Source organism: Hypanus sabinus, unplaced genomic scaffold (genome assembly GCF_030144855.1).
Source record: "Hypanus sabinus isolate sHypSab1 unplaced genomic scaffold, sHypSab1.hap1 scaffold_248, whole genome shotgun sequence".
NCBI classification, from domain to species: domain Eukaryota; kingdom Metazoa; phylum Chordata; class Chondrichthyes; order Myliobatiformes; family Dasyatidae; genus Hypanus; species Hypanus sabinus.
In genome coordinates, this window is record NW_026780602.1 from 260,697 (window position 1) to 286,790 (window position 26,094).

The following is a 26,094-nucleotide window of genomic DNA, read 5'->3' on the forward strand; positions in this document are numbered from 1 at the left end:
CTTCATTGTGTGTGTGTCTGTGTGGTTCCCTGTGCTACAGTTCCAAGGTGAACACAATGAGATTCTCCTTTGTAATCTGTTTCAGCTCAAGACCTCTTTTGGTATATCTCACACTGCAGAGACGTGTTTTCTCCCCATGTCTGACCCCAGGAGTGTGTGAGGGGACGGTGTTGAGGTAGCTTCACTAAATGTCTGACCGTGGGAGTGTGTGATGGGATGATGTTGAGGGAGCTTGACCCTGTGTCTGACCCCGGGAGTGTGTGATGGGATGATGTTGAGGGAGCTTCACCCTGTGTCTGACCCCAGGAGTGTGTGATGGGATGATGTTGCTGGAGCTTCACATTGTGTCTGACCCCGGCAGTGTGTGATGGGATGATGTTGAGGGAGCTTCACCCTGTGTCTGACCCCGGGAGTGTGTGATGGGATGATGTTGAGGGAGCTTCACCCTGTGTCTGACCCCGGGAGTGTGTGATGGGACAGTGTAGAGGGAAATGCTCACTGTGTCTGACCCCGGGAGTGTGTGATGGGACGGTGTGGAGGGAGCTTCATTCTGTGTCTGACCCCGGGAGGGTGTGATGGGACGGTGTGAAAGGAGCTTCACTCTCTGTCTGACCCCGGGAGTGTGTGATGGGATGATGTTGAGGGAGCTTCACCCTGTGTCTGACCCCGGGAGTGTGTGATGGGACAGTGTAGAGGGATCTTCACTCTGTGTCTGACCCCGACAGTGTGTGATGGGACGGTGTGGAGGGAGCTTCACTCTGTGTCTGTCTCCGAGTGTGTGATGGGATGATGGTGAGGGAGATTCACTCTGTGCTGAATGCCGGTATTCCATCCCGCATTCCATTCGTACTTGGGACCTCAGTGAAATCACGTTTGACTTTACAGTAGATGTTAACTGTCTGTGGGCGCCTAGTCTCTGAGACGCTGCTGTACCAGTGTGAGGAGCTCAGAACCATTATTGCAGTTCACCGAGTGCGGGGGCAGCAGTAACCCCAGGTCACTGTTTCTCCTCTAGTGAGATTCAGGTCCGACACCAACGCAGGAAGTTACAGCGGTTTATTGATTTCATCATGACAAATGCAAATTAAGGAATGTGTGAACTGGATAGGACGCGGAATCACGTCACTGCGGCACCGCCTCTGAGATCACAGAGAGCTCGGCTGAAGCTAGGATCTGTTAGAACAGTTAGAAAGTAAACGTGTATTGCAGGAAATCGGCCAACATGTCCTCATCCAGCGAGCAGGGATGTTCACACATTCAGATCTTCACAACTCCACTCTCAGTCCTGGTCTGGGTTCCTGCAGTGATCTCAGTTCCCTCTCTCCTGTTGGACTGAACCGATTCCAGTGCAGCCTGAAACAGATGGGAGAATAAAGATGCAATAAACAGATTACGCAACAGTGTCAGCAACAGGGGACCGGGGTTAATGTTTCAACAACACTCACAGACAAATATCACCAGAAAACCCACGGATCCGCTGATATTTTATCACATTGAACATTAACACAAACACTCACCAGATCCGCTCCAGACTCGGGAGGGTCAGTATGAGGCGGCGGAGAGCGGGGACAGATCGGTCTGTCAGTGAGTTTAATCCCAGGTCCAGCTCCGTCAGTGATGGGTATGTAATGAGAGCAGAGGCGAGATCCTCGGCGCCAGAATCCCTGAGACCGACATTGTACAGCCTGGAGATGAGAGAGAGTGAGGGTGAAGGACACAGAGAGACAGGAGACGGTACAAATCCCCAGTGTTTATCAGTAACACTATTACTGATCACATTAATGTTCAGTGTCAGACACCCAGTGACTGTATACACAATCTCCCACAGTCTGGTACTTACCCCAGTTTCTGTATTTTACACTCCGGGTTCCTCAGAGCCGCAGAAACCAGTTTCACTCCTGAATCTCCCAGTTTATTTTCACTCAGATCCAGCTCCGTCAGTGATGGGTTTGTACTGAGAGCGGAGACGAGATCCTCGACACCAGAATCTGTGAGACTGATATCTCTCAGCCTGCAGATGACAGAGAGTGAGGATGAAGTACACAGTGAGATACGAGACGGTACAAATCCCCAGTGTTTATCAGTAACACAATTACTGATCACATTAATGTTCAGTGTCAGACACCCAGTGACTGTAAACACGATCTCCCACAGTCTTGCACTTACCCCAGTTTCTGTATTTTACACTCCGGGTTCTTCAGAGCCACAGACAGCAGTTTCACTCCTGAATCTCCCAGTTTATTACGATCCATGTTCAGATCCATCAGTGATCGGTTTGTTCCGAGAGCGGAGGCAAGATTCTCGGCGCCAGAAACTGTGAGATCGACATTGTCCAACCTGTAGATGAGAGAAGGTGAAGGACACTGAGAGAGGAGGTAGTACAAATTCCCAGAGTTTATCTGTATCTCAATTACTGCTCACATTAATGTACAATGTCAGACACCCAGTGACTGTAAACACAATCTCCCACAGACTGGTACTTACCCCAGTTTCTGTATTTTACACTCCGGGTTCCTCAGCGCCGCAGAAACCAGTTTCACTCCTGAATCTCCCAGTTCATTCCCCGCAAGTCTAAACACAAACAGATTACTGATCAAATTGATGTATTGATGAGGGTCTGAGGGAATTACTCTCAATCAGGTATTTCAGGAACCACTATACCCTTCAGTAAATCACTGATCGGTGTTCCCATGACTGTCAACGTCCCTCTCTGCCCAGCTCCAGGGTATTCACCGAGTATCAGTAATTTAATCTGTTGGTGTGATCCTGTAAAATACACATATTCTGTCTCATTTCTGACGGTTAGAGAAGTGTTATTGGCCTGGGAGCATCAGAAGCAGCAGGGAGGAATGATGGAAGAAAGTCCCACAGTGTGGAAAATTTATGACTGGGAGACTGTCAATGGGAATGGTGGAAGAGACCGCACCTGAGGAAAACTCGATGGGAAGAGAGATCCCACAGGAGGAAGGAGGATGGGAAAAGTTAATCCTACAAGACGAGAGGATACAGAAAAAGATTTCATGGAAGAGGTGGGTCTGAACTGAGGCCCACAGTCGGGAGAGAAGATTTGCCCATGGGGTCTGGGTATCTGGTAGTGAGCACAGTCACACAGGTGGCCTGATGGTGATAGTCACACAAGAGGAAGGGCAGGGGAGGACAATCTCACAATGGTATTTCTTTCCTTCTCACTGGGACAGTCTGAGGACTGTCTCTTGTCCCTCACCGGGAAGGGAGTGTGAATCTCTGACCCACCTGCTGCAGTCAGTGTCGGTCTGGGTATCAGTAACAGTGAGAAGGAACATTGTCAATGGACGTGTCACAGGCAGCGAGAAACACGGCCATTCCTGTGATTTATTATCATTAAACCAAAGGCCGGTGTTCTCAGAACTGACAAAGTCTCTAACAGCCCTTCACAAGGAATCACAGAAACCTCCTGTACTTGGGGAATTAGTGGCCAATCACTAGGGCATTTGTCACAATTTTTCAGAACCTCAGTTACTACAGTTTTAACCAAATCCCTTGACATTGAAACAACACAATGGAACAGAGTGATAGATAAGTCAAGTTACCTCAAATCCTGGCACTTGTGCAGCCTGGGTCCCAGCCGCTGGATTCCTTCACTCTGAACAAGGCAGTACTCCAGGTCGAGGTGTTTTATTGTGTCACGGAGTCCGATGACATAAGACAGGACCGCGCAGTCAATCGGGGTCAGTGTCATTCCACGGAATGAAAGTGATTCCATTGATTCCAGTGCGGCCTGAGCCAGTCCAAGATTCTGAGACTCAAACAGATAGTGCAATGTGTTCAGGAGGCTCCTTTTACCAGCTTCACTCTCTGTGTTTGAACTCTGGTGTTTAACCTTCTTCTTCACCCAGTCAATCACCTGGCAGGTTGTTTCATGAGGAAATGGACCCAGAAACTCTTCCAGGCCCCGAGCTGTCATTGGGGAGGAGAGACCAGCAACAAAACGAAGAAATACCTCAAATCGTCCATCTGTCGTGTTGTGGGCTTCATTGAGGAATATCAGGATATCCCCGGGATGTGGATTCAGGAATTGTGCGACTGCAGCTACAAACTCTTGGATGGTGAGGTGTGGGAATGTGTACACCACGCTCCGGGCAGAATCCTCTCTCTCCAAAAGCTCCATCAGGAACCCGGACAGGAACTGGGAAGGCTGCAGATTGTGGTTGATCAAATCATCATCAGTAAACACAATCTTCTTCTCGGACACTCCACTGAAGGCCATCTGACCAACCCTGAGTAACACATTACGGGGGTTCTCAATCTCACGGCCGTGGTTTTTCAGGATGTTGTAAATATAGTAGGAGTACAGTTGGGTGATGGTCTTGGGAACTCGCTGCGGGTCCCTGACTCTTTGTGTGAAGAAGGGGCCCAGTGCCAGAGCGAGGATCCAGCAGTAGGAGGGGTTGTAGCTCATGGTGTACAGGATCTCGTTCTCCTTCACATATTTGAAAACAGCTGCCGCCACCGTCTGATCTTCAAAATGCCTGCTGAAATATTCCTTCCTTTCCTCACCAACCAATCCCAGGATTTCAGCCCAGCCACTGATCTCTGCCTTTTCCAATAAATGTAACGCAGTGGGACGGGTGGTCACCAGCACTGAACACCCTGGGAGCAGCTTGCCCTGGATTAAACTGTACACAACGTCAGACACTTCACACCACCACTCGGGATCTGGGCACTGTTGCTTTGGTTCTGTATCTCTCCGACTGTCAGCAAAATCGATTCTGTGTTTGAATTCGTCCAAACCATCGAATATAAACAGCAATCCCTCTGGGTTCTTCCAGACCTCTCTCAGGATATTCCCAAAGTAAGGATACTGATCCAGAATCAGTTCCCTCAGGCTTATTCTACAGTTAATGGAGTTTAACTCTCGGAATTTGAAACTGAAGACAAACTGGAACTGTTGGAATATTGTCCCCGTGGCCCAGTCATATACAATCTTTTGTACCATTGTTGTTTTCCCAATCCCCGGGACTCCGGCCACTGCTGCCGAACTCCCAGATTTGGATTTACTCCGGGAAAAGCTGCTCTGGAACAGCTGATCAGTCCGGATTTTCTCCAGCTCTCTGCCGAGATGTTTCTCTCTCCACTCCTCGTGATCTCTGCCTCTTGCCAGCAGCTCGTGTTCCACCAGTCTCCGATCCCGAACAGTAGAAATGACAGTGAGCTCAAAGTATCGATCAACCAGCTGGAAAACCTTCACCTTCTCCCGCATCAGGATCGTGTTCACTCTCAGTGTTTTAGTTTGTTCCCACAGAGTCTCCTTGTGTTTCTGTTGTACATCTTCCATGGGAACAGACAGTGGTCAAACTGTTAGATGCCTCACCTCAGAACTCAGTATTTAAGCACACAAGAGTTAGCTCAGAACTGTTGCATTAATGGATTAATCAATGGATGCTCCTACAGTAAAGTAAATATGATTAACAGAGCCCTGACTGGACAGAGAGGCCTGGTATAGATAAACACCAGATATTCACATTTCCACATTAACTGTGCTGTGAAGGTGAGTATTTCCCTGGTAGTTTACTGACCCCCGACTGTCCTGTACTGGATAAACTCCCACTACTGACAGAGCTATCTTTGTTCCTGTGGAAGAACTTTGAAAGCCGGATGTTTCATGTGGCGTATGGAGACGGAGAAAAGGATCGTGAGCATTCTATGAAAGGAGCAGGTTAGGCAATCACAGCTTCCCCTCCCACCCACCATCACTGATTCAAAATACAAAGAAGTAGCTTTATTGAGCAGCATGTGCACTGTGGGTGGGTGATGTTGGGTGAGAAAATGTCAATGTCTTGTTCAGGAGATTGGGACTGTCAGCATTTTGACACAAAACGCAAACATTAACCCCCCACCCCACACCCCCCCCCCCCCCCATCATCATAGATGCTACTCAGCTCACTGAGTTCCTCCGGAAAATGGTTTGAGACGGCAGATCTATTGTCTCTTAAAGAGTATGAGCTGCAAATGCTCAACAGATTCAAGATTGAAGATACTCAAGTGCAAAGGTCAGGGCATGAATTTTATTCCGGATGTGATGCAGCACATAATAACTCAGATAAAGAACACAATGGAAAACACAATAAATATAAATACATACGATACAGGAGTTATTTTGACCTCAGGTGGTTCTGGCAGAAAAGTTTCAAATCGTGCTGGTGGTGGGGTGGGGGTTGTTAGTTGTGTAGGGGTGGCTTAATCATTGTTGATCCGTCTTACTACTTGAGGAAAGTAACTGATTTTGAGTCTGGTGGTCCTGCTGTGGATGCTACGTAGCTTCCTCCCTCATGGGAGAGGGGCAAACAGCCCATAGGCAGGATAGGTGGGATCCTTCCTGATGCTACTGGTCCTTTTCCGGAGCCTTTCTGTTTATACGTCCCTGTTTGAAGGTAGGCTGGGGGTCCCGGTGATGCGTTGGGCAATTTTGACTACCGGTAGTAGAGCCTTCCAGTCCACCACAGTTATGCAGCATGTTGGCCTGCCCTCTGCAGCACAGCTGTAGAAGGACTGGAGTGTAGATGTGAGTACAGGTCAGACAACGTCTGTGGAAAGGGGAGAAAGGGGAGATGCTACTGGTCAGCGACTTTAAATACAAGTTTGAAACCATGCCGATTACAGGTCGGGTCGTGAAGAGAGCAGAGACCGAGGAATTTTGGCAGCAGGTGGTTCAGGATTTCAGCTGTCACAAGACCTGTATAGTACAGTATAGGTATGGGACCTTCACACAAAGTTGCTGCTAGCACGATGTCCACATAAACTCATCCCGCCTGCCTCCGGAGCTATGGATATGGATATCAGGATCCCTGTAGATATGAATGACGTCAGGGTCGTGACCTTTACTCTGTACTTCCCCATACTTTTGATCTCCTGAATTGGAAGTACTCACACTTCTCTGGATTAAACTCCACCTGATAGTTCCCCATCCGCATCTGCAACCGATCTGTAACCCAATGCATTCTTTGGCATGCCTCTTCACTCTCCACAACTGACTGTTTCATTTCAGCATCATGAAACTCATCTCTCCCTTTCAGATTAAATTTACAACATCTCCCATCAAGATCTACAGGCATTGACGTCGTTGGCTTTAATCCTCTTTGCAACATTCCAGACCCAAATTCTGCTCAGCTAATATTTAATCATGCCCGTTGGGGATTTGTCTAACAAGAGGTGCTCTCAATCTAAGCCTTTACCACTGAAACTGCCTTTCCCCAAGTTATATTTCCCACACCCAATGCTGCACACCCCATTCTTGGCAGTGTGGAGAATCAGAGTGACCTTGGGGTCCGAGTCCAGCGGACACTCAAAGCCGCTATGCAGGTTGACTCTGTGGTTCAAAAGGCATACAGTGCATTGGCCTTCATCAACCCTGGGATTGAGTTTAGGAGCCGAGAGGTGATGTTGCAGGTATATCGGACCCTGGTCAGACCCCACTTGGAGTATTGTCTTCTGTTCTGGTCACCTCACTACAGGAAGGACGTGGAAACTATAGAATGGGTGCAGAGGAGATTTACAAGTAATGCCTGGATTGGGGAACATGCCCTATGAGAATAGCTTGTGTGAACTCGGCCATTTCTCCTGGGAACAACGGAGGATGAGAGGTGACCTGATAGAGGTGTATAAAATGATGAGAGGCATTGATTGTGTGGATAGTCAGAGACTTTCTTCTAGGGCTGAAATGGCTAACACAGGAGCGTACAGTTTTAAGGTGCTTGGAAGCAGGTACAGAGGGATTGTTAGGGGTAAGTGTTATTTATGCAGAGAGTGGTGAGGGCGTGGAATGGGCTGCCGGCGATTATGGTGGAGGCAGAAACAATAGAGCCTTTTAATTTCTAAAATAATTACATGTTCGGTACAGCATCGTGGGCCGAAAGGCCAGTATTGTGCTGTAGGTTTTGTATATTTCTATAAGCTGCAGACCTCTACTTATTCATAACCATCTGAGAAGAGGAGTTGTGTTCACTGTTCCCAAATGTTCCACCACTGAAACCTCAGCAACCTGCCGGATTACTTTCAAATACCAGCTGCAGTCTGGCCTCTCCTCTAGTTCACACATTACACACGTTGTTCCCAGAACACATCTCACCATCAGAGATTCCTAAAATATTCTTGCAGGTAGGAAACACGGGACAGAGAATGAAAGATCATCAGCAACACAGGGAAAGTTAAAATTACCCGCTACAACAAACTTGCTGCTTTTGCATCTTTCCAGAATTTGCCTACATATTGGTTCCTGTATCTCATGATGACTACCAGGAGATGTTTTGTAAAAACCCATCAGTGACTGTATCTATCTTATTTCTATGCACTCATATTGCCTCAGTACTTGAAATCCCCAGTGTGTCCTCTCTGATTGCAGCTGTGAAATTCCCCAGGTCAGCAAATAAACCTTTTCAAACGTATTACCTCCCCTCTCTATCTGAAATATTGTAACGCTGGAATATTGATCTGCCAATCTTGTCTCTCTCAATCAAGTCTTCATAAAGACAACAACATCACACTTCCATGTGCTGATCCACTCTCAATGTCCAACTACCTGACCCACAACACTCTTTCCAAAGAACTATCCACTTCAGTCCCAACCATTCCATCATGTTCACTCACCCGGACCGCCGTCCATACAATAAGGATTATTAGCCTAACCTGTATCTTCCGTCGACCCGTCGACGCAGGAGATAATGTAGCTGGACAAGTGTTTGGGGTGCCAGTGAGAGAGTATTCTGGACACAGAGACTATCTGTCACAATCATGGAAAGCGATGTCGATGCCCTGAGACCTGAATTAGGGGAAGGAAAAATGTGGAAACAGCTAATTGCAGCTGCACTACTGCTGAACACAATCCTTTGAAAGGACGTGTAAAAGTATGTTAGGACTCTGCAAAGTGTATCCAGGATTTCACAGAATTTGAAGGGACTGTCAGGAGTGTGCAGGATCTCAGCATGTCCGGACTCTAGCAGGGATGTGCGGGGTCTCACCGTGTGTGAGGACCCTATCAGGGATGTGTGGGGTCTCACAGTGTGTCAGGACCCTGTCAGGGATGTGTGGGGTCTCACAGTGTGTCAGGATCCTGTCAGGGGTGTGTGGGGTCTCACAGTGTGTCGGGACCCTGTCAGGGATGTGTGGCGTCTGTGTTCAATGTATACGGGTGGGATGGGGAGCGTAGGAAAACATTGGTAGTTTAAATAGTTACTTCAGACAAAGTGACAGTGTTAGAAATGATATTCTTCAATAATCAGGGAATGTATCGGTTTTGTATTAGAAATGGGTGTGGGAATTTCACTGCTGTGTCTGTTCCTTCGGCAAACAACATGAAGACCAGTGAAGAACAAGTTTGCAGGCTACCTTGGTTTCTCTGTCCCAATTCCCATCTCTCACCGTTCCACAGTGTCCATCACACATCACATGAACTTCAGCTTCTGTGGACTGAGCTGAGGATTTTGTCCCCATCACACGCTCACTAACACTGTCTCCTGATGGAATTCCCAGGATTATTGAGTTGGAAGTAAAACTGGATAACTGTAGCAGTGTTTGCAGTAAGGCAGTACTTATGTGAACAAAGTTGGGTTGATATGCTGCTTTGGGGTTGAACAGAGCAGTTGGGTGTTACCTGATTTTCTCATTAAATGGATGCTCTCATTGCTATTCTGTGATGAGAGCTTCCGTGGACTCTCAATTCTAAAAATGATAATCTGTAGGATCTGAGGGGATTTAGAAAAATTATCCAGGATGAGAGCTGTTGCTCAGGTAGTGCAGCTGCAGGGGAAGGATTTCACTTTTCGGAGTGAAGAATTTCTAAGAATTTCACTCCTCCAGATCGTCCTCTTTTCCACTCTGGTCCGGTGGAGGGACCTGTCGTTGTAAGAGTCAGAGAGGAGTGGTCCCTATCAGAAAACACCCCAACTCTATGAGTTGTTCCTGATAATGCCCTGAGAAAGATATCCCTCCAGCAAATATTTTCCACGTGTCTCATGGTGCCACCACATACCTGGTCAAATCCAGGTGGTTCAACATCGATATGGCCCTACACAATATCTACCATCGGTGGAAACAGCGTTTCTTCACTTACCTTTCAGTTCTCTGGGAATCTCCGGTACGGGTCGATGGACCGGAACACAGCCTATTCGGAATAAAACCATTTGAGGAATTGAAATGTATAAAATTATAAAGTCAATTGTGATTGAATCCTAAATTAAATTCATCTGTGATGCTATCTCACCATGTTCCTGTATTTCTTTCAGTATTTTGTCCAATTTTGGGACACCAATCCGCATTTTGACAAAGGTTTCCCACATCACCCTCCGGGCGCGGGAGCCTTTCTCCATCACCAGGCTCAGGAGGAGTTTAGAACTGTCCGCCCGCTCTCCCTTATCAGCGAGATCACAGATTTTCTGTGAAGAGTAACAGTGAACATATTGGGGACTGACAGATTCACACAGAGAATGAGAAGTAAATGATGTGCTCTGTAACGGGATCACACCGAGCAGTCACTGATCCTGTCTGGACATGGACTGTACATTCTGAGTGCAGAGCACACGGAGGGACATTCACCGTGAACCTGGTCCACCACTCAATGAGATCCTGGCTGGTCTGTGACCGCTCCATTGACGTGGCTCCAAATCCATAAATAATTCCTCATCGAATTTGACGGTGTAAAACAGAAATCAGAAAATAACGATCACAGACGAAGAAAGAAGTCAGGCAGGTTTTTATAACAGAGTGAGCAGTCTTGGAGAGGTTGCAGAAAAAATGATTCATCTCCTCAGTCCGCCAGTGTCCAACATGACAGCGGATTACCGGCTGACACCTGATGCCTTTCCTTTGCCATTTCCAGTGGAGGTTTATTCAGTGATTACACATTACAACATGGCAGTGTTCCCCGATCCACATTGTTTGCAGTTACAGATTGTAACAGAATGATCTCCACCCAGAACAGAACACACTCAAGCTCCTGTGGCGAACACAGATGATACCCTACTTCTCAGTGCCATCCAGCTGTTACGCTGCACGGACTTCCGAAAGCACAACATCCTGGCATATTTCCACAATCTCCTCTATTCTCGGTCCATACAGCTGCTGCTCACTCTTAACATTCAGCAGCAACCCACCAGTCTGCCGCGTATTTTCACCTCTTTCCACCACTGGTTCAGAGTCACATTTCGTTTTGTAATTGGATGTACAGTATTTATTTTCCAATTGTTCATTTATTTAATTTATTATCCGATGAGTGAGAGTTCCGACACCCATCAGTCCTGTGAAGTGTGAAAATTCAAACCCATTCTCCCTCCCACTCACCCGATGTTCCTCTCCGCTGAACTGATTCTCGGCCGTTAACGCCAGGCTCACTCCGTGCACCCCTCCTTCCATCGCCTGCTCCAGCCTGTCCCGGTAGAAGTCCGTCAGCTGCAGCAGCTGGAAATCGTCCCAACTTGCCAGGAGCTCAGTGATTGCTGTGCTCGGACCTGTGAAGGAAAATGAGGAGCATTATTGGGCAGGAACTTTCTCTCTTGAACCTAAAGATGATGCACCAAGTGAGCAAACACCCCGAAATATATATAGGAGGGGAGTTGGGAGTGGTGAAATGGGCGCGGACCTGGGAAGAGCAGATGAAAATCTCTGCCGGCCGAGGCTGAAGAGGCATAATTCCATCTATTGAAGGCTGCCTTTTGTGTCCCTGGGTATATACCTCTCTATTTGAAAAACTCTGCTTCTTCCTGAGAATATAGTAACCCATCACCATCACTCTCCTGGTACTGCCCATCACCATCGCTTTGCTCTGGGTTACTGTCTGCCTGCCTGGCCAAACCCTTCCTCAGCAAATCTCTGGAATATCTCACAAAATGCTGAGGCTGCTCAGCAGATCAGGCAGCATCTATGGAGAAGAATAAACAATCAATGATTCAGGCCAACGCCCTTAATCGGGACTGGAAATGAAGGGGACAGAAATTCTAGATATTACCACATTTCTACTCCTTGTTGTCTCAATCCAAAACGTCAGCTGTTTATTTCTCTCTATGGATGCTGCCTGACCTAGTGAATTCCGAAAATATTTTGTGTGCCCTTGTGTGGCTCAAAACTTTCAGCATCTATGGAATGTCTTGTGTTCTGGAATACTCACTGTTTTAATATGCATCACAATCTGCGAGAGGAGCAGGAAGAAAACAGTAATTGTACCCTGTCCACGTGTGACTGTGCTTCCCCCAGAAATGATATCTGTCTCTGCTCAGTCCCCTCACAAATAATTTGGAAATTGGCGATATTGAATTACACCCAGACACAGAGTCAAGGCAATATTTATAAATTAAAATAATTCGCTGACATACCCGTGACCTTTCCCGATGTTGACTGCACTGGAACTCTTCCGATGCCTGCTCCTTGTGCCATTTTGACGGGTGTGATCCGGTTTTGATGCTCTGTTCAAACAAAATTAACAGGAGGTTCAGACATTAATTGAGCTGTAAAGGAGAACATTGTTTTGCTTTTATACTGAGGAAAACACTTCCAAATGTCTTGGGCCTGTCCACTGAAGCCTTGACATGACCTGCTCCACCTGTGTCCATCCACCCACAGTCAGACAATGTCCATTTCCGATCTCTCCATGGATTGTACACTGGACCAGGATTCTCTGGGGTATCTACTCTGCCTGCTATATTGCAGACAATTCCCTTTTAGGAGCGAATCCGGTGTCTTGGACTGGGAATGATGCGTCAATGGAATACGAGGCAGGTTGAGCAGACAGCACCCACTGTTTTGGTCCTCCTACCACTGATGGCGCTATGGTGAGTAATGGACAACTGTTACACCAGGGTGGATTGAAGCTTTTCTGCTGACCAACAGGACATCTTTTCCTCTCAATCAATGGATTACACAGATTTCTCTGTCACACCTGTTCTCACCGTCTCCTTTCAGTTTAACATCGCCTGGCAATGATGCTTCAGGCAATATATAACCATATAACAATCACAGCATGGAAACAGGCCATCTCGGCCCTCCTAGTCCGTGCCGAACTCTTAATCTCACCTAGTCCCACCTACCCGCACTCAGCCCATAACCCTCCACTCCTTTCCTGTCCATATACCTATCCAATTTTACCTTAAATGACACAACTGAACTGGCCTCTACTACTTTTACAGTAAGCTCATTCCACACAGCTATCACTCTCTGAGTAAAGAAATAGCCCCTTGTGTTTCCCTTAAACTTCTGCCCCCTAACTCTCAAATCATGTCCTCTCGTTTGAATCTCCCCTACTCTCAAAGGAAACAGCCTATTCACGTCAACTCTATCTATCCCTCTCAAAATTTTAAATACCTCGATCAAATCTCCCCTCAACCTTCTACGCTCCAATGAATAGAGACTTGTTCAACCTTTCTCTGTAACTTTTTTGATTCTATGATTTTATTCTATGGTTTGATTCTATATAGAAGCACTGTGACATCCTGAACAATGCAATCCACCCTCCTCCCCGTCCCCACCCCGCACCAAACACACACACACAGCATCGCGACATCTTCTGAGCCACTACATTTTCTCCTGTACGACTTTAAGAAAATCATTTGCACTTAAACTCTGGTCAAGCTTTCATGTCACCTGGCTATTATCAGATAGTTAAATGGCACCTTGCTAAACACAATGTCGACTGCCGTACATCCAAAACAAGTTGGGATATTTTTAACCATAAATAAAACTGTAATTATTCAACAAGACAGACGGCATGTTAACATTTCAGGTGGAAGTCGCTGTATTAGTGCTGAACCAGTGTGTAGGAACCATGCATCTGCTGTCTACCTGCATTGTATTCTGTGTTGTTTTTTTCTGATGCTTTTTATGGCAACTAGTCACATCAGTCGAGGTGTGGTAAACACAAAGGGAAGCAGTTACATATTTGTGCTTTGCTCTGTGCGAAACACAGCTGGGAACTGACCGTTGTCACATATTTTATTATTATCCATTCAAATACGCTGAACTGACACCTGGGGACATTACAGTTTCATCACTTCAAGATTGTATGTTTGCTGATTGCTAATAAAGTATCAAATACTTATTAGCGACTTTGGTAACAATCATCATTGGAGCTGACGGGACGCCAGGAAATTAAAACAAATCTGTGGGTGGGTCACCAGCAATGTCAACTTGGTTTGGTTAGAATTCACCGCTACATTATCAACAGACATTTCTCAATCTGCCGATCATTTTAAATATTCTGAGGCACTTCAAGAATACTTTGCTTCAGTATTCACGCGTGAAAAGCACCTTCACAATTGTGGGGATGACTTACAGTGGACTGAAATGCTTGAGTGTGTAGACATTAAGAAAGATGATGTGCTGGAGGTTTAGAAAGGCATTAATTAGATAAGCTGACGGGGCCGGTTGAGATCTGCTCCCCGGCTACTGTGGGAAGATTGCAGAGCCTCTGGCGATGATCATTGTCAATCGTATGTTGAGAAGGACCAGAGGTTTAGAAGGTTGCAAATACCATTTCCTTGTTCAAGAAAGAGAGTAGAGATAGCCCACTTAATTATAGACCCAGTCAGCAAGTTGAGTGAGTGTGTTGTTGTGGGAGACTCTGAGAGGCAGGATTTATGAGTATTTGGAGAGACATAATCTGATTAGGTATAGTCAGCATGGCTTGGTCAAGGGCATGTCATGCCTTATGAACCTGATTGAATTCTTTAGGGATGTAACAAAACATGTTGATGAAGGTGGAGCAGTGGATGCAGTGTATATGGATTTCAGTAATCCGTTTGATAAGGTTTCCATTTCAAGGTTCGTTTAGAAAGTAATGAGGTGTGGGATCAAACGGGGCATTGCTTTGTGGATACAGAATTAGCTTTCCCACAGAAGTTGTAGATGGTTGGAATACTGCATGGAAGATGGTGACCCTTGGTGTTATGCAAGGTTCTGTTCTGGGACCCCTCCTCTTTCTGATTTTTATAAATGACCTGTATGAGGAAGTAGAAGGGTGGGTTAGTACGTTTGCTGATGACACAAAATGTGGGGATGTTGTGGATAGTCTGGAGGGTTGTCAGAGCTTACAGCAGGACAGCGATAGGATGCAGAACTGGGTTAAAAAGTGGCAGATGGAGTTCAAACCCAGATAAGTGTGAAGTGGTTCATTTCGGTGGGTCAAATTTGAAGACTGAATATAATATTAATGGTAAGACCCTTGGCAGTGTGGAGGGTCAGAGAGATCTTGGAATTTGTGTCCATAAGACACTCAAAGCTACTGTGCAGATTAACAGTGTTGTTAAGAAGGCATATGGTGTGATAGCCTTGATCACCTGTGGGATTGAGTTCAAGACCTGTGAAACAATGTCCAAGCTATATATGACCTCAGTCAGACCGCACTTGGAGTACTGTGTTTATTTCTGGTCACCTCACTAGAGGAAGGGTATGGATAATGTAGAGAGAGTGCAGGGGAGATTTACATGGATTTTGACTGCATTGGAGAGCATGTCTTATGAGAATAGGTTGAGAGAACTTGGTCTTTTCCTTTTACAGCCACGGAGGATGAGGTGACCTGATAGAGGTGCATAAGATGATGAGAGGCATTGATCGTGCTGAAATGGCTAACTCGAGGGGTCATAGTTTTAGGTGTTTGGAAGTAGGAGGTACGGGAGATGTCACAGATCCTGGTGGGACCATGGATTCCACTGCCAGCAACGGTGGTAGAGGCGGACACAATAGGGTCCTTTGAGGAACTCATAGATCGGTACATGGAGCTTAGAAAAATAGCGGGCTCTGCTGTCGGTCAACTCTAGGCAGTTTCTAGAGAAGGGTAGATTGTCAACAAAACATTGTGGGCTGAAGGACCTGTAATGCGCTGCAGATTTCTCTATTCTATGTTTTTTTTTTATGTTTTATTGTTTTACAACATTCAATCACAGTGGCATTAATGTGGCTTTTTTGACGCTGATGAACATAAAAGTGTCAGAACCAGGATTCAGCAGCGCAGTAGATACGGCATGCGCTTGTGAATATGCGCGTGACAGTTAATTATTATTTCATTTTGATAGTATTTAACTCAATACTTGTCATCATAGTGTTTGTCGAGAGCTGAACTCAACAATTCTTCGCTGCCTGCTTGCATTCGACCTGAGAAATTGAACTGTCGAGTCAACTGGGTCTGAAGACTAGCGCTATTAGTTTTATATTTAGTTGCTTTTTTCAGCCGCAGTGTAGGCTTCGTTTTCCATTTGAAATTCTTCGTCAACCACCCTGTTTGGCCTAGTGTTTATTGTCTTCTTTTCCCTGTAATATCGTTTGCATTAAATTCTGTGAACTATTGACCTGCGTCAGTGTCTCTCACTCCGTACTTGGGCGATATCCGAACCGGGTGACAAAAAAGACTTGTGTCAAAGTGGAAGAATCTCTGTAAAGTGATCAAAATTAATTCTGAATATAAAACACTAAATGACTGATTGCGTAAGCATTCCTCCTCCTTTAATATGACACAACAAGTCAGCACTGGTGCAGCCTATCGGTTTTAGAAGTCACATTATTATTTAAATTGAGATCTGTTTTTGGACACCAGTGTGCAGTCAAGATGTCTGAATTTATTGTAGTAAGTCTACAAATGTACCAGGAAGTTTCAACTGTTGGCGGGTCAAACCACACCCTGAAGACAGAAGAACACTACAAGGAACTCCGTTAAAGGGTTATTGAAAAGTACATGTCAGGAGATTGATACAAGAAATTTCCATGTCACTGAATATCCCTTGGAGTACAATTAAGTCAATCATCAATAAATGGAAAGAAAATGTTACAGCCCTAGATCTGCCTGGAGGAGCTGTCCTCAAAAACTGAGTGAACTTACAACAAGAAGACTTGTGAAGGAGGCCACCAAGGGACCTATGACAACTATGGTGGAGTTGCAAGCATCAGTGACTGCGCAGACAACAATTGTTACCTGGGTGCTTCACCAGTCACAGATTTATGGGAGAGTCGCAAAGCGAAGGACGCTGTTGAAAAAAAAACAGAAAAAAAACCACATGAAATCTCTGCCAGAGTTTTCCAGAAGATATGTGGGAGACCCGGAATGTTCTCAGGTCGATGAAGCCAAAACTGAGCGCTGCCCATCAGACTAAATGCTATATTTGATGTAATCCTAACACTACACATCATCAAAATCAGACTGTCCTTACCGTGAAGCATCATGCTTTGGGGACGTTGCACTACAGCAGGTCCTGGAAGTCATGTGAAGGTGGAGGGTAAAATGTATGCAGCAAAATACAGGGAAATCCTGGAAGAAAACCTGATTTAGTCTGCAGGAGAACTGCGACTTGGGAAAATATTTGATTTGCAGCAAGACAATGACCCCAAGTGTAAAGCCAAGCCTATACTGAAGGAGGTTAAAAACAACAAACGTACTGTCCTGGAGTGGAGCATATGTATAAGCTTTCCAGATCAGTTTCAGACCGAGGTGTTATGTCAAAGGAATACGCTAATATAGGCAGAGCGAACGTGTTTATTGCTCTTGTTATATTGTTACTATTCAGCTCTGTTTGGCAGACTTTCTTTAGCCCTGAAGTAAATTCTGTTGAATGATGTCTCTTTATCACGCGGTGAACTATCTCCTTTGCTTGTTGATATCCTAAATACACTTACATATTTCATATTTATGTATCTGCTATATTGATTCATGATGATCTGTCATATACTACAAGCTCCACTGCATCTTTCGTAATGTTTATGTTCTATACTTCTCTCGTCTAAAGCTAATGTTTATATCTTTGGAAATTAGTTCCGTTATTTGAATTAGTTGCTTTACAGATGCAACAATGAATATTTTCAAATCATTCTCTATAGCAGTTGCGTCAAGCTATAATGCATGTTTTCCTGTTTTTCTCCGATACGGTAAATTAGAGAGCGGGTTTAAAACCAGACAAAACCATAGCAGGCTTAGCGTTTCGCTCAAGAAAATGCGTACGTTTATTTTGATAACAGTTTTGTTCCTTTGCAGTTGTTAGTCGGTGATTATTGTACGTCAATGCTTCGTCAGATGTTGTAGATTTTTCAGAAGCATTCGGTGTATATTTTAGGAAGTTTTGTTAACCACCAATGAGGGACAGAGTCAAATGTACAGTACAACCCGTCCCTTTGGTACAGGGTCAAATTGGATCATAACTTCGCTGCAAAACCTTTTTCTGCTTAATCACAGGGTCATGGGTTCTGAGAATTTATTAGTAGAAATATTTGATGAAATAAGGGTATGTAAATGTAAATTATCGATTGGCTTTTGCTTTCTGTGACTGAAGGAAATGTGCTGCTGGGACTTTTGGCATCAGATGGGTTGGTTCTCAGCAGAGGCTTGCACAACCATATGTTCGAAGGAAGTATATCATTATAGCTTGCAACAGCTGGAAGAATTAATTACATGTCACTGTAGATCGTGGCAGTTCTACATTTCTGAGATCACTACAGAACGAAGCAATTGCGGCGTCTCGTGAAGAGAGGGAATTGTCAAAGCATTTTGAGATGATTGTGACTTAACACAGCCAAGTAAGGAAACATCAGAAGTGATCTAAATCTATTTCAGAAGAAGCAAGAGCTTGAGATGATCAAACACTGAGGGAATGGGAGTGGCTTTAAAAAACAGGGATTACAGACAGCAGATGATCAGACCTGGAGTGATTGCAACTGGGTCTAATAGAGGCATAACTGGTACCTGTGGGCACATTGAGTCTCACTCCAACTATTTCCTACCTTCCTTTGTACAGGTATGTAATGTCTAAAGGACCAGTGTTTGAGTAAATGAGACTCACCAAACTTTCTCCTGACTGAATGAAAGGAAACCCTGAGTCAGAATGGTTCTCTCCAGCTGGTGTCCTCAGTTTTCGTCTCGTTCAAATGTTGCTGCTCCCTGGTCTTCAGTTTTTCTTTGCTTCCAGTCGTGGGAAGCAACAAATCTCTCAGCGCAGATCTAACTTCTATCGGAGAGATAATGAAGCACATTTGCAATATAAGGAAGAACAAAACATACTGTTGAATACTCTTGAAAACAAAATTCATTGGAATTTATATCTTGAACGCAGATATAATGATCTGAGTGATGAAATCTGTAACGGTCCCGCACAGTTTACAAAACCGGACATGGAATATAAAAGAACACACACAAAAAGCTAGAGGAACTCAGCAGGCCAGGCAGCTTGTATGGAAATGAGTACAGTCGACTTTTCGTTCCTAATGCAGCCAGCATCTTCAGCAATCTGCTCTGCACCCTCTCCAGCTGGAATGTATGCATGACAAGATTTTCACTGTCCCTCCGTACATGAGAATAATAAATGTGTCCCCACTTATTGTGTGGCAATATGAGACAGACTGAGCTTCTGCTCTGGAACTTCTGGCGAGAGAATTCACTGAAGTGTACAAATGTTTGAGAAGCCCGAAAGAATGGAAAGGCTTCCTTTTTGCATTAATAGGGTTATATACCTGGAAACATTTTCTGCACTTCGGCAATCTGTAACAGTGACATGGAGTCAAGGAACAAATAAATGCCCATCCACAATGAGAAGACGTGACATATACGGATGTCACTCCTTGATCTGAACGGAAGAAAGATTGAACTGCACAACCATGCGAAACAAACCCGCAGACGCACGTGACGTCAGATGGGCCAAATGGCCTAATACTGATCCAGTATTTGATGGTTTTATCTGGAGGCGCCAGAGTGACGTCTCATGTGGGTGAGAGCTTGCATTCAAAAGTTGTTTAGTGGAGGTTTTAATGATATCAGGGGGAGAACGAAGGAAACTTAACGGGTTCCAGCACTGAATCCGATGTTGTGTGATGTAAAGTCCCTTGCCAGGTGCCTTGCTCTGTCATGTTGTCCGTAGAGTGGGCGGTGCGGTGCCTGTCTCGAGTTGGGACACAAAAGCCAGAATGTTTCTGGGGAAGATTTTCCAGGGTGATTTGATTTGAGGTGGTTCGGTCAGTGCAGTGTCTCTTTGTTTAGTATTTTCATAAACAACAGTTTTACTACTGTAAACAGGAATTGCCAGCAGGGGAAACACAGATTCATATCAGTTAACAGAAGACCTCTCGTCCCTGCTGTCCTTGTCTCCCGGTAATCTAAACCACCCCGACAGTGAGCGAATCATTCAGACAGCTGATCGCTGACAGGGATTTATTTCTTGCTCGTTGAAGTTCGCCCAGAGTCGGTTGGATGGAGTTAATGTAAAGTTTGGAGGATGTCACAGTAAAAGAACCGACACCCGAACGCTCTGTGTTGTCCGTCCGACATCCTGCCACAGCTGGCACTGTGGGGACCTCCTACAGGTCAGGGCACAGTGCCGAACCCAGCTGAATCCAGCGGTTTTCCTGATCGGGCGGCAGTGAGGAAGGGGCTTATTTCGGGTTTGTGTAAATCGAAGGTCGGTTGCAATGGGTAAGGGCCGAAACTTAACCAGTCATCTGGGGTGTCCGGGGTCGCCAGTGCTGCAGGCCTGGTTTCAGTTTTGCGCCCGAGCCGGGAATGTACGATCAGTTAGTTATGATACCCAAGTTGCGAGTGTGGATGTGGGAGAAGGGAATCTGTCCACGGGTTCGATTGTGGGGTGAACAATGGGAAGGATGTGGGGTTATTGGCGGGGTGGGGGGGAGGCTGGGGGCTTACGGATTATCGGATGCAGCGTACCGGGAAGGATGGATCCCGAGGCAAATCAAGTTGTAAATGACGGAGGATTTTCTCTTTGGATCGGACAGGATACGCGTCCTTTCAGGAAGCAGCAAGTTCCTCTTTGTATTAGTTACTGTCTAATCTTGCTGTGAACAATGAGTTTGTTACAGGGCCCCAGAGTCTCCAAACAGATTATTGTTAGGAAAGAGAAGTTCACGGTGAGAAGCTGTTACTTGGACTTGAGTTCCGTGCTTAGTGATGTTCCCGGGGTTTCACCCATTCCTACTTGTCGTGTATATCGATAATTTATTTGAGAAGGTACAGGATATGGTTAGTAAGTCGGTACAAATTAAATTCAAGTAGTTACATTTCTGAAAGACAGTAAGTATAAACAAACCCCTCTCATTCCCGCTCCCCACTCAGAACTGACCAAAATCTACTTCCAAACGCGCAAAAGCTTGAAATGAGCAAACACTGAGGGAATGTGAGTGGCTTTAAAGAGCTGGGCTGCTGACAACACATTACCAGACTTGGAGTGAATGCAGCTGGGTCTGACAGAGGAATAACTGGCACATTCAGTCCCATTCCAATTGTTTCCTGCCATCCATTGTATAGATATGTAATGTCAAAAGGACCAGTGTTTGACTAAAAGAGACTCACCTGACTTTCTGCTGACCGAATTAATGGAAACTCTGAGTCAGGAGGGTTCTGTCCAGTTGATGCTCTCAGTCTTCGGGCTGCTTCACTTGTTGCTTTTCCCTCGTTTTCAGTTGTAGTTTCCTTCCATTTCGGGTTTTTCTTCCTACAAATCGCTCACTGCAGGTCTAACTTTAACTTGAGAGATAATAAAACACATTAGCAATACAAATGTCAAAAAATATTTTTGTTTATTGAAGTTTAAATGTTGATGAAAAATATAACGATCTCAAAGAACAAATCTGAAATTTCCCCTCGCACTTCCCAATGAATGATATGGGATGCGAAGGGGTCATCGTTCAGTTATGGCCCGACACAAGATGTAGGAGGAGAATTAGATGATTCTGTCCATCGAGTCTGCTCCATAATTCAAACATGATTTTTATTCCAACACCATATTCCTGCCTTCATCCTGCTATTGAGCAATCAGGAACATATTAAAATCTGCCATAAATATGCGCAAAGGTCAGCCTCCACCACCCTCTGCGGCAACAGTTTCCACACAGCAGCCATCCTTTGGCTGAAGAGATTTTTGTCAAGCAAGACTTCAGGCCCGGATGGTGTCAGCCCCAGGGTGCTCAAAGCCTGTGCCCCCCAGCTATGTGGAGTACGTCACCATGTCTTCAAACTGACCCCGAGTCTCCACAGGGTTCCTGTGCTGTGGAAGACGTCCTGCCTCATCCCTGTACCAAAGCTGCCGCGCCCCAGTGGCTCCAATGAATACAGACCGGTGGAAATGACCTCACACATCATGAAGACACTGGACAGTCTTGTTCTGGAGTAGCTGTGGCCTATGTTTAGGCCACAGTTAGACCCCCTCCAGTTCGCCTACCAGCCCCGACGAGGAGTTGAGGATGACTTCTTCTACCTGCAGAACCTTGTCTATGACCACCTGGACAAGCCGGCGAGCACTTTGGGGGTCATGTTTTTTGACTTCTCCAGTGCGTTCAACACCATTCGCCCTGCCCTGCTGGGTGAGAAACTGACAGTGATCTTCCCTGGTGTCATGGAATATTGATTACCTGACTGGCAGACCACAGTACGTGCATTTGCAACACAGTGTGTCAGACAGAGTGGTCAGCAGCACTGGGGCTCCACAGGTGACTGTCCTGCCTCCCTTTCTCTTCACCATCTACACCTCAGACTTCAACTACTGTACAGAGTCTTGCCATCTTCAGAAGTTTTCTGATCACTCTGCCATAGTTGGATGCATCAGCAAGGGAGATGAGACTGAGTTCAAGGCTACAGTGGGAAACTTTGTCACATGGTGCAAGCAGAATCATCTGCAGCTTACTGTGGTGGACCTGAGGAGCATCAAGGCACCAGTTACCATCCACAGAGTCAGTGTGGACATGGTGGAGGATTGCAAGTACCTGGGGATACGAATTAATAATAAACTGGACTGGTGAAAATACACTGAGGCTGTCTACAAGAAGGGTCAGAGCAGTCTCTATTTCCTCAGGTCCTTTAACATCTGCCGGACGATGCTGAGGATGTTCTACGAGGCTGTGGTGGCCAGTGCTATCATGTTTGCTGTTGTGTGCTGGGGCAGCAGGTTGAGGGTAGCAGACACCAACAGAATCAACAAACTCATTCGTAAGGCCAGTGATGTTGTGGGGGGTGGAACCGGACTCTCTGACAGTGGTGTCTGAAAAGAGGATGCTGTCCAAGTTGCATGCCATCTTGAACAATGACTCCCATCCACTCCATAACGTACTGGTTAGGCACAGGAGTGCATTCAACCAGAGACTCATTCCACCGAGATGCAACACTGAGCATCATAGTAAGTCATTTCTGCCTGTGGCCATCATACTTTACAACTCCTCCCTTGGGGTGTTAGGCTTGTCCTGGACTTATTTCAACTGGCATAATTTACTTACTATTATTTAATTATTTCTGGTTTTATTTTGCTATATTTCTACTCTATCCTTGGTTGGTGCAACTGGAACGAAACTTAATTTCCCTTGGGATCAGTAAAGTCTGTCTGTCTGTCTGTCTGCCTTTCTGTCAACACAATTTTAAAGGTAGGCTTCTTTATTCTGAGAATGTGCTCTCAGATCACAGACTCTCTGTCTAATGGAAGCATCATCTCCATGTCCACTGTATCCAGGCCTTTCAGCATTCGTAGGTTTACTTAACCATACATCCCCCTCACCACCCCTACCGTCCCTCTGAACTCCATTGACCATAGGTGCAGAACAATCAAATGCTCCTCATACATAAAGCCGATCATTCCTGAGATTATTCATGTGAATAAGCATCAACTGCACTGAACAGATTCCCAGGAACAACAGGCAAATGGATACCAGAACAATTTAGTGCCATTTCCATTCCCAGGTTAAATCAGGTCAATTTCAGGAAATATAACACATTCCAGGGTGAATGTAATAAAAGGAGACTGGAATTATGAGGAACACTCAGCAGGTAAGGAACAGCTGTGGGGAGAGGAACACATTTGACGATTGAGGTTCACACCTTTCGTCACAATTACTTCAAACATTTTCAGTTTTTACTGCAGATCTCCAGCATCTTGAGTTTCTGTTAGATTTCCACTGCCTGGCAGGCGTGTGACACTGAAAGGGGATTTACAAATACGGTTTGAAAAATGAACCCACAGACCAGAAATACTCACTCAACACCTTATAAGCCTGGGCAAGTTGACCCCCGGGTTCATTTTACTTGATCTAAAACAATGATATCCCATGATCCAACCTCACAGGGTCACACAGCTGAACCTGTCACTTACCGACGCCAGAAACCTCGCACATCGTCCCCACATCTCACAGCAAGTGGTGTATTCAGGGATATACCCACAACCAATGTCCAGATGCCCGAGACTTCTGATTCATTTGGAAGGAGGAACATCATGTCCCATCTGTATAAGTACTAAGGATTAGAGCCCAGACCTCAACACTAGGACTCCTTGTTACCGGTATAATGATGCAGTGTTTCAGCCAATCAGAGTTCAGAAACTAACACTCCATCAACCTATGGCAGAATGGGAACATGATGATCATCTGACTGGACCAATGATCGGGCTGGAAAACCTGGGCATGTGTCACCAGATACCGGGGATACGTTTCACATTGTCTCCGGCAGCTAAACTGAACACAATTTATCATTATCTTATTGTTTAAAGAGGTCTGGCCCAGCACAATTGGCCATTACATTTCCTGTAGGCTAACAGGAATAAAACGCTTTTAATATAACATTGAAATAATAGTGCTGGAAACTCGTTTCTTCAGATTAGATTTGTGGAAAGAGAAACTGTGGAAGACCCAGTATCTGAACTGGGACTGTCCAAGATGCTGCCCGATCTGCTGAACGTGTCCAATGTTCTCTCTTTTTACTTTAATTGATGCACAACTATTGACTGATTACAAGATGTTTGTGACGGCCTGAACAAAGTCGAACAAATGTAAGTCCCACATTCATTAGTTTTGTCTTCATTTCAACACAGGGATAATACAGTCAATACAGTCAGTGCTCAAAATCCTCCCCACCCCACTATCAGTCTGTCACATCTGGTCCCGAGGCCGCTGTCTCTCACTGAGGGACCGTGACCAGAGAGCGATAAAAATGAGCACCACTCCCTGCAAGTCACATGGGCTGTTACCCTGGCAACAGAGAAAGTGGCTCTCCAAAACTGAAAAAAATAAATGAAATAACAGACTCACTTTAAATGCTGTCAAGATTAACACTTCGCCATTTTGTAACGTTGAACCTAAAATTGTAATTATTGATGCCATACAGACTGTCATTGGGGTGGTAGGATACAGGCTGGACAAAGTTTAAACAAAATGCGCGGGGAATAAGCAGATGGGACCAGATGGGAAAAGGGATCATCAATAATTTTCTCTTCATTCCAACACAGGAATAATTCAGTACATGCAGTCAATGCTCACAGCATCACCACCACCCCTTTATCAGTCTGTTACATCTGCTCCTGACGCCACTAACTCTCACTGAGCAACGGTGACGAGAGCGCGATAAAAATGTTTACCACTCCGTACCGGTCACATGGGCTGTTATCCTGGCAATGCAGAAAGCGGCTCTCCAAAAGTGACCGAAAATGTAAACAGGGTCAATTTCAAACGCTGTGAGTCTCGTTATGACAATGTTAACATCATTCAATATTGCATGTGCTTGTTCAAAATAAGTCTGTGAACCTTGGCTTTCATTAATTGATGTGACCTCCCCCCCCCCCCCACTCCGCCGCGCCCCCAATCCCCCGTACAGCAATAACTTCAACCATATGCTTCCGTTAAATGTTGATCTTCCTGCACATCGGCTTGGAAGAATTTTATGTCATTCCGACTTACAAAACTGCTTCAACTCTGGGATGTTGGTGAGATTCCTCGACGGAACTGCTGCTTCAGGCCATCCCACAATATTCCAATGGGATTAGCGTTAGGACTTTGACTCGGCCATTCTAATTTTCTTTTGAAATTATTTTCTTATTGATTTACTGTTGTCTTTTGGATCATTGACTTGTTGGGTTATCCAACTTCAATTAAACTTCAGTTGACAGAGTGCTACCCTGACATTCTCTTGTAAAGTGTCTTGATATAAAATTAACTCATAGTTATTTTATAACGTTGAAACTAAAATTGTAATGTTTGCCTTTACCTTACCTCAGGCTGCATTCAATAAATCCTCTGCCATTCTTAGGTAACAAACACTGATATTGAGGCAAAAAACTTCACAATGAAGCGACAGTAATAGTTTCAAGGATTACAACTCAAACAGCAACTCTCCCAGGACTCCTT

The 26,094-nt window shown here is 45.3% G+C and overlaps 1 protein-coding gene across 3 annotated transcripts; it reads right to left on the reverse strand.

Annotated features, from left to right (window-relative positions):
• Positions 1-1,041: 1,041 nt before the first annotated feature.
• On the reverse strand, positions 1,042-26,089 carry LOC132387991 (NACHT, LRR and PYD domains-containing protein 3-like). Of its 3 annotated transcripts, none has more exons than XM_059960327.1 (13): positions 25,960-26,089; positions 21,290-21,463; positions 18,777-18,941; positions 12,339-12,428; positions 11,311-11,477; positions 10,235-10,406; positions 10,085-10,135; positions 3,570-5,307; positions 2,485-2,571; positions 2,167-2,337; positions 1,841-2,011; positions 1,518-1,685; positions 1,042-1,353 (listed from the first exon to the last, which is right to left on the reverse strand). In XM_059960327.1, exons 4-13 carry the CDS (start codon positions 12,397-12,399, stop codon positions 1,266-1,268), a joined length of 2,874 nt encoding a protein of 957 aa, XP_059816310.1. In that variant the 5' UTR covers positions 12,400-12,428; positions 18,777-18,941; positions 21,290-21,463; positions 25,960-26,089; the 3' UTR covers positions 1,042-1,265. The 3 variants fall into 3 exon arrangements, with proteins under 3 accessions (XP_059816310.1, XP_059816312.1, XP_059816309.1); XM_059960329.1 differs by having other exon boundaries at positions 25,955-26,066; XM_059960326.1 differs by lacking the exons at positions 18,777-18,941; positions 21,290-21,463; positions 25,960-26,089 and adding an exon at positions 17,157-17,184.
• Between the last annotated feature and the right edge of the window lie 5 nt (positions 26,090-26,094).

Coding starts and splice junctions, on each gene's coding strand:
- LOC132387991 (XM_059960326.1), bottom strand. Junction 11,478..12,338: donor AACATCGGGAAAGGTCACGG/GTATGTCAGCGA, acceptor TTTCCTTCACAG/GTCCGAGCACAGCAATCACT. Junction 5,308..10,084: donor GATTCCCAGAGAACTGAAAG/GTAAGTGAAGAA, acceptor TTCCCATGGAAG/ATGTACAACAGAAACACAAG.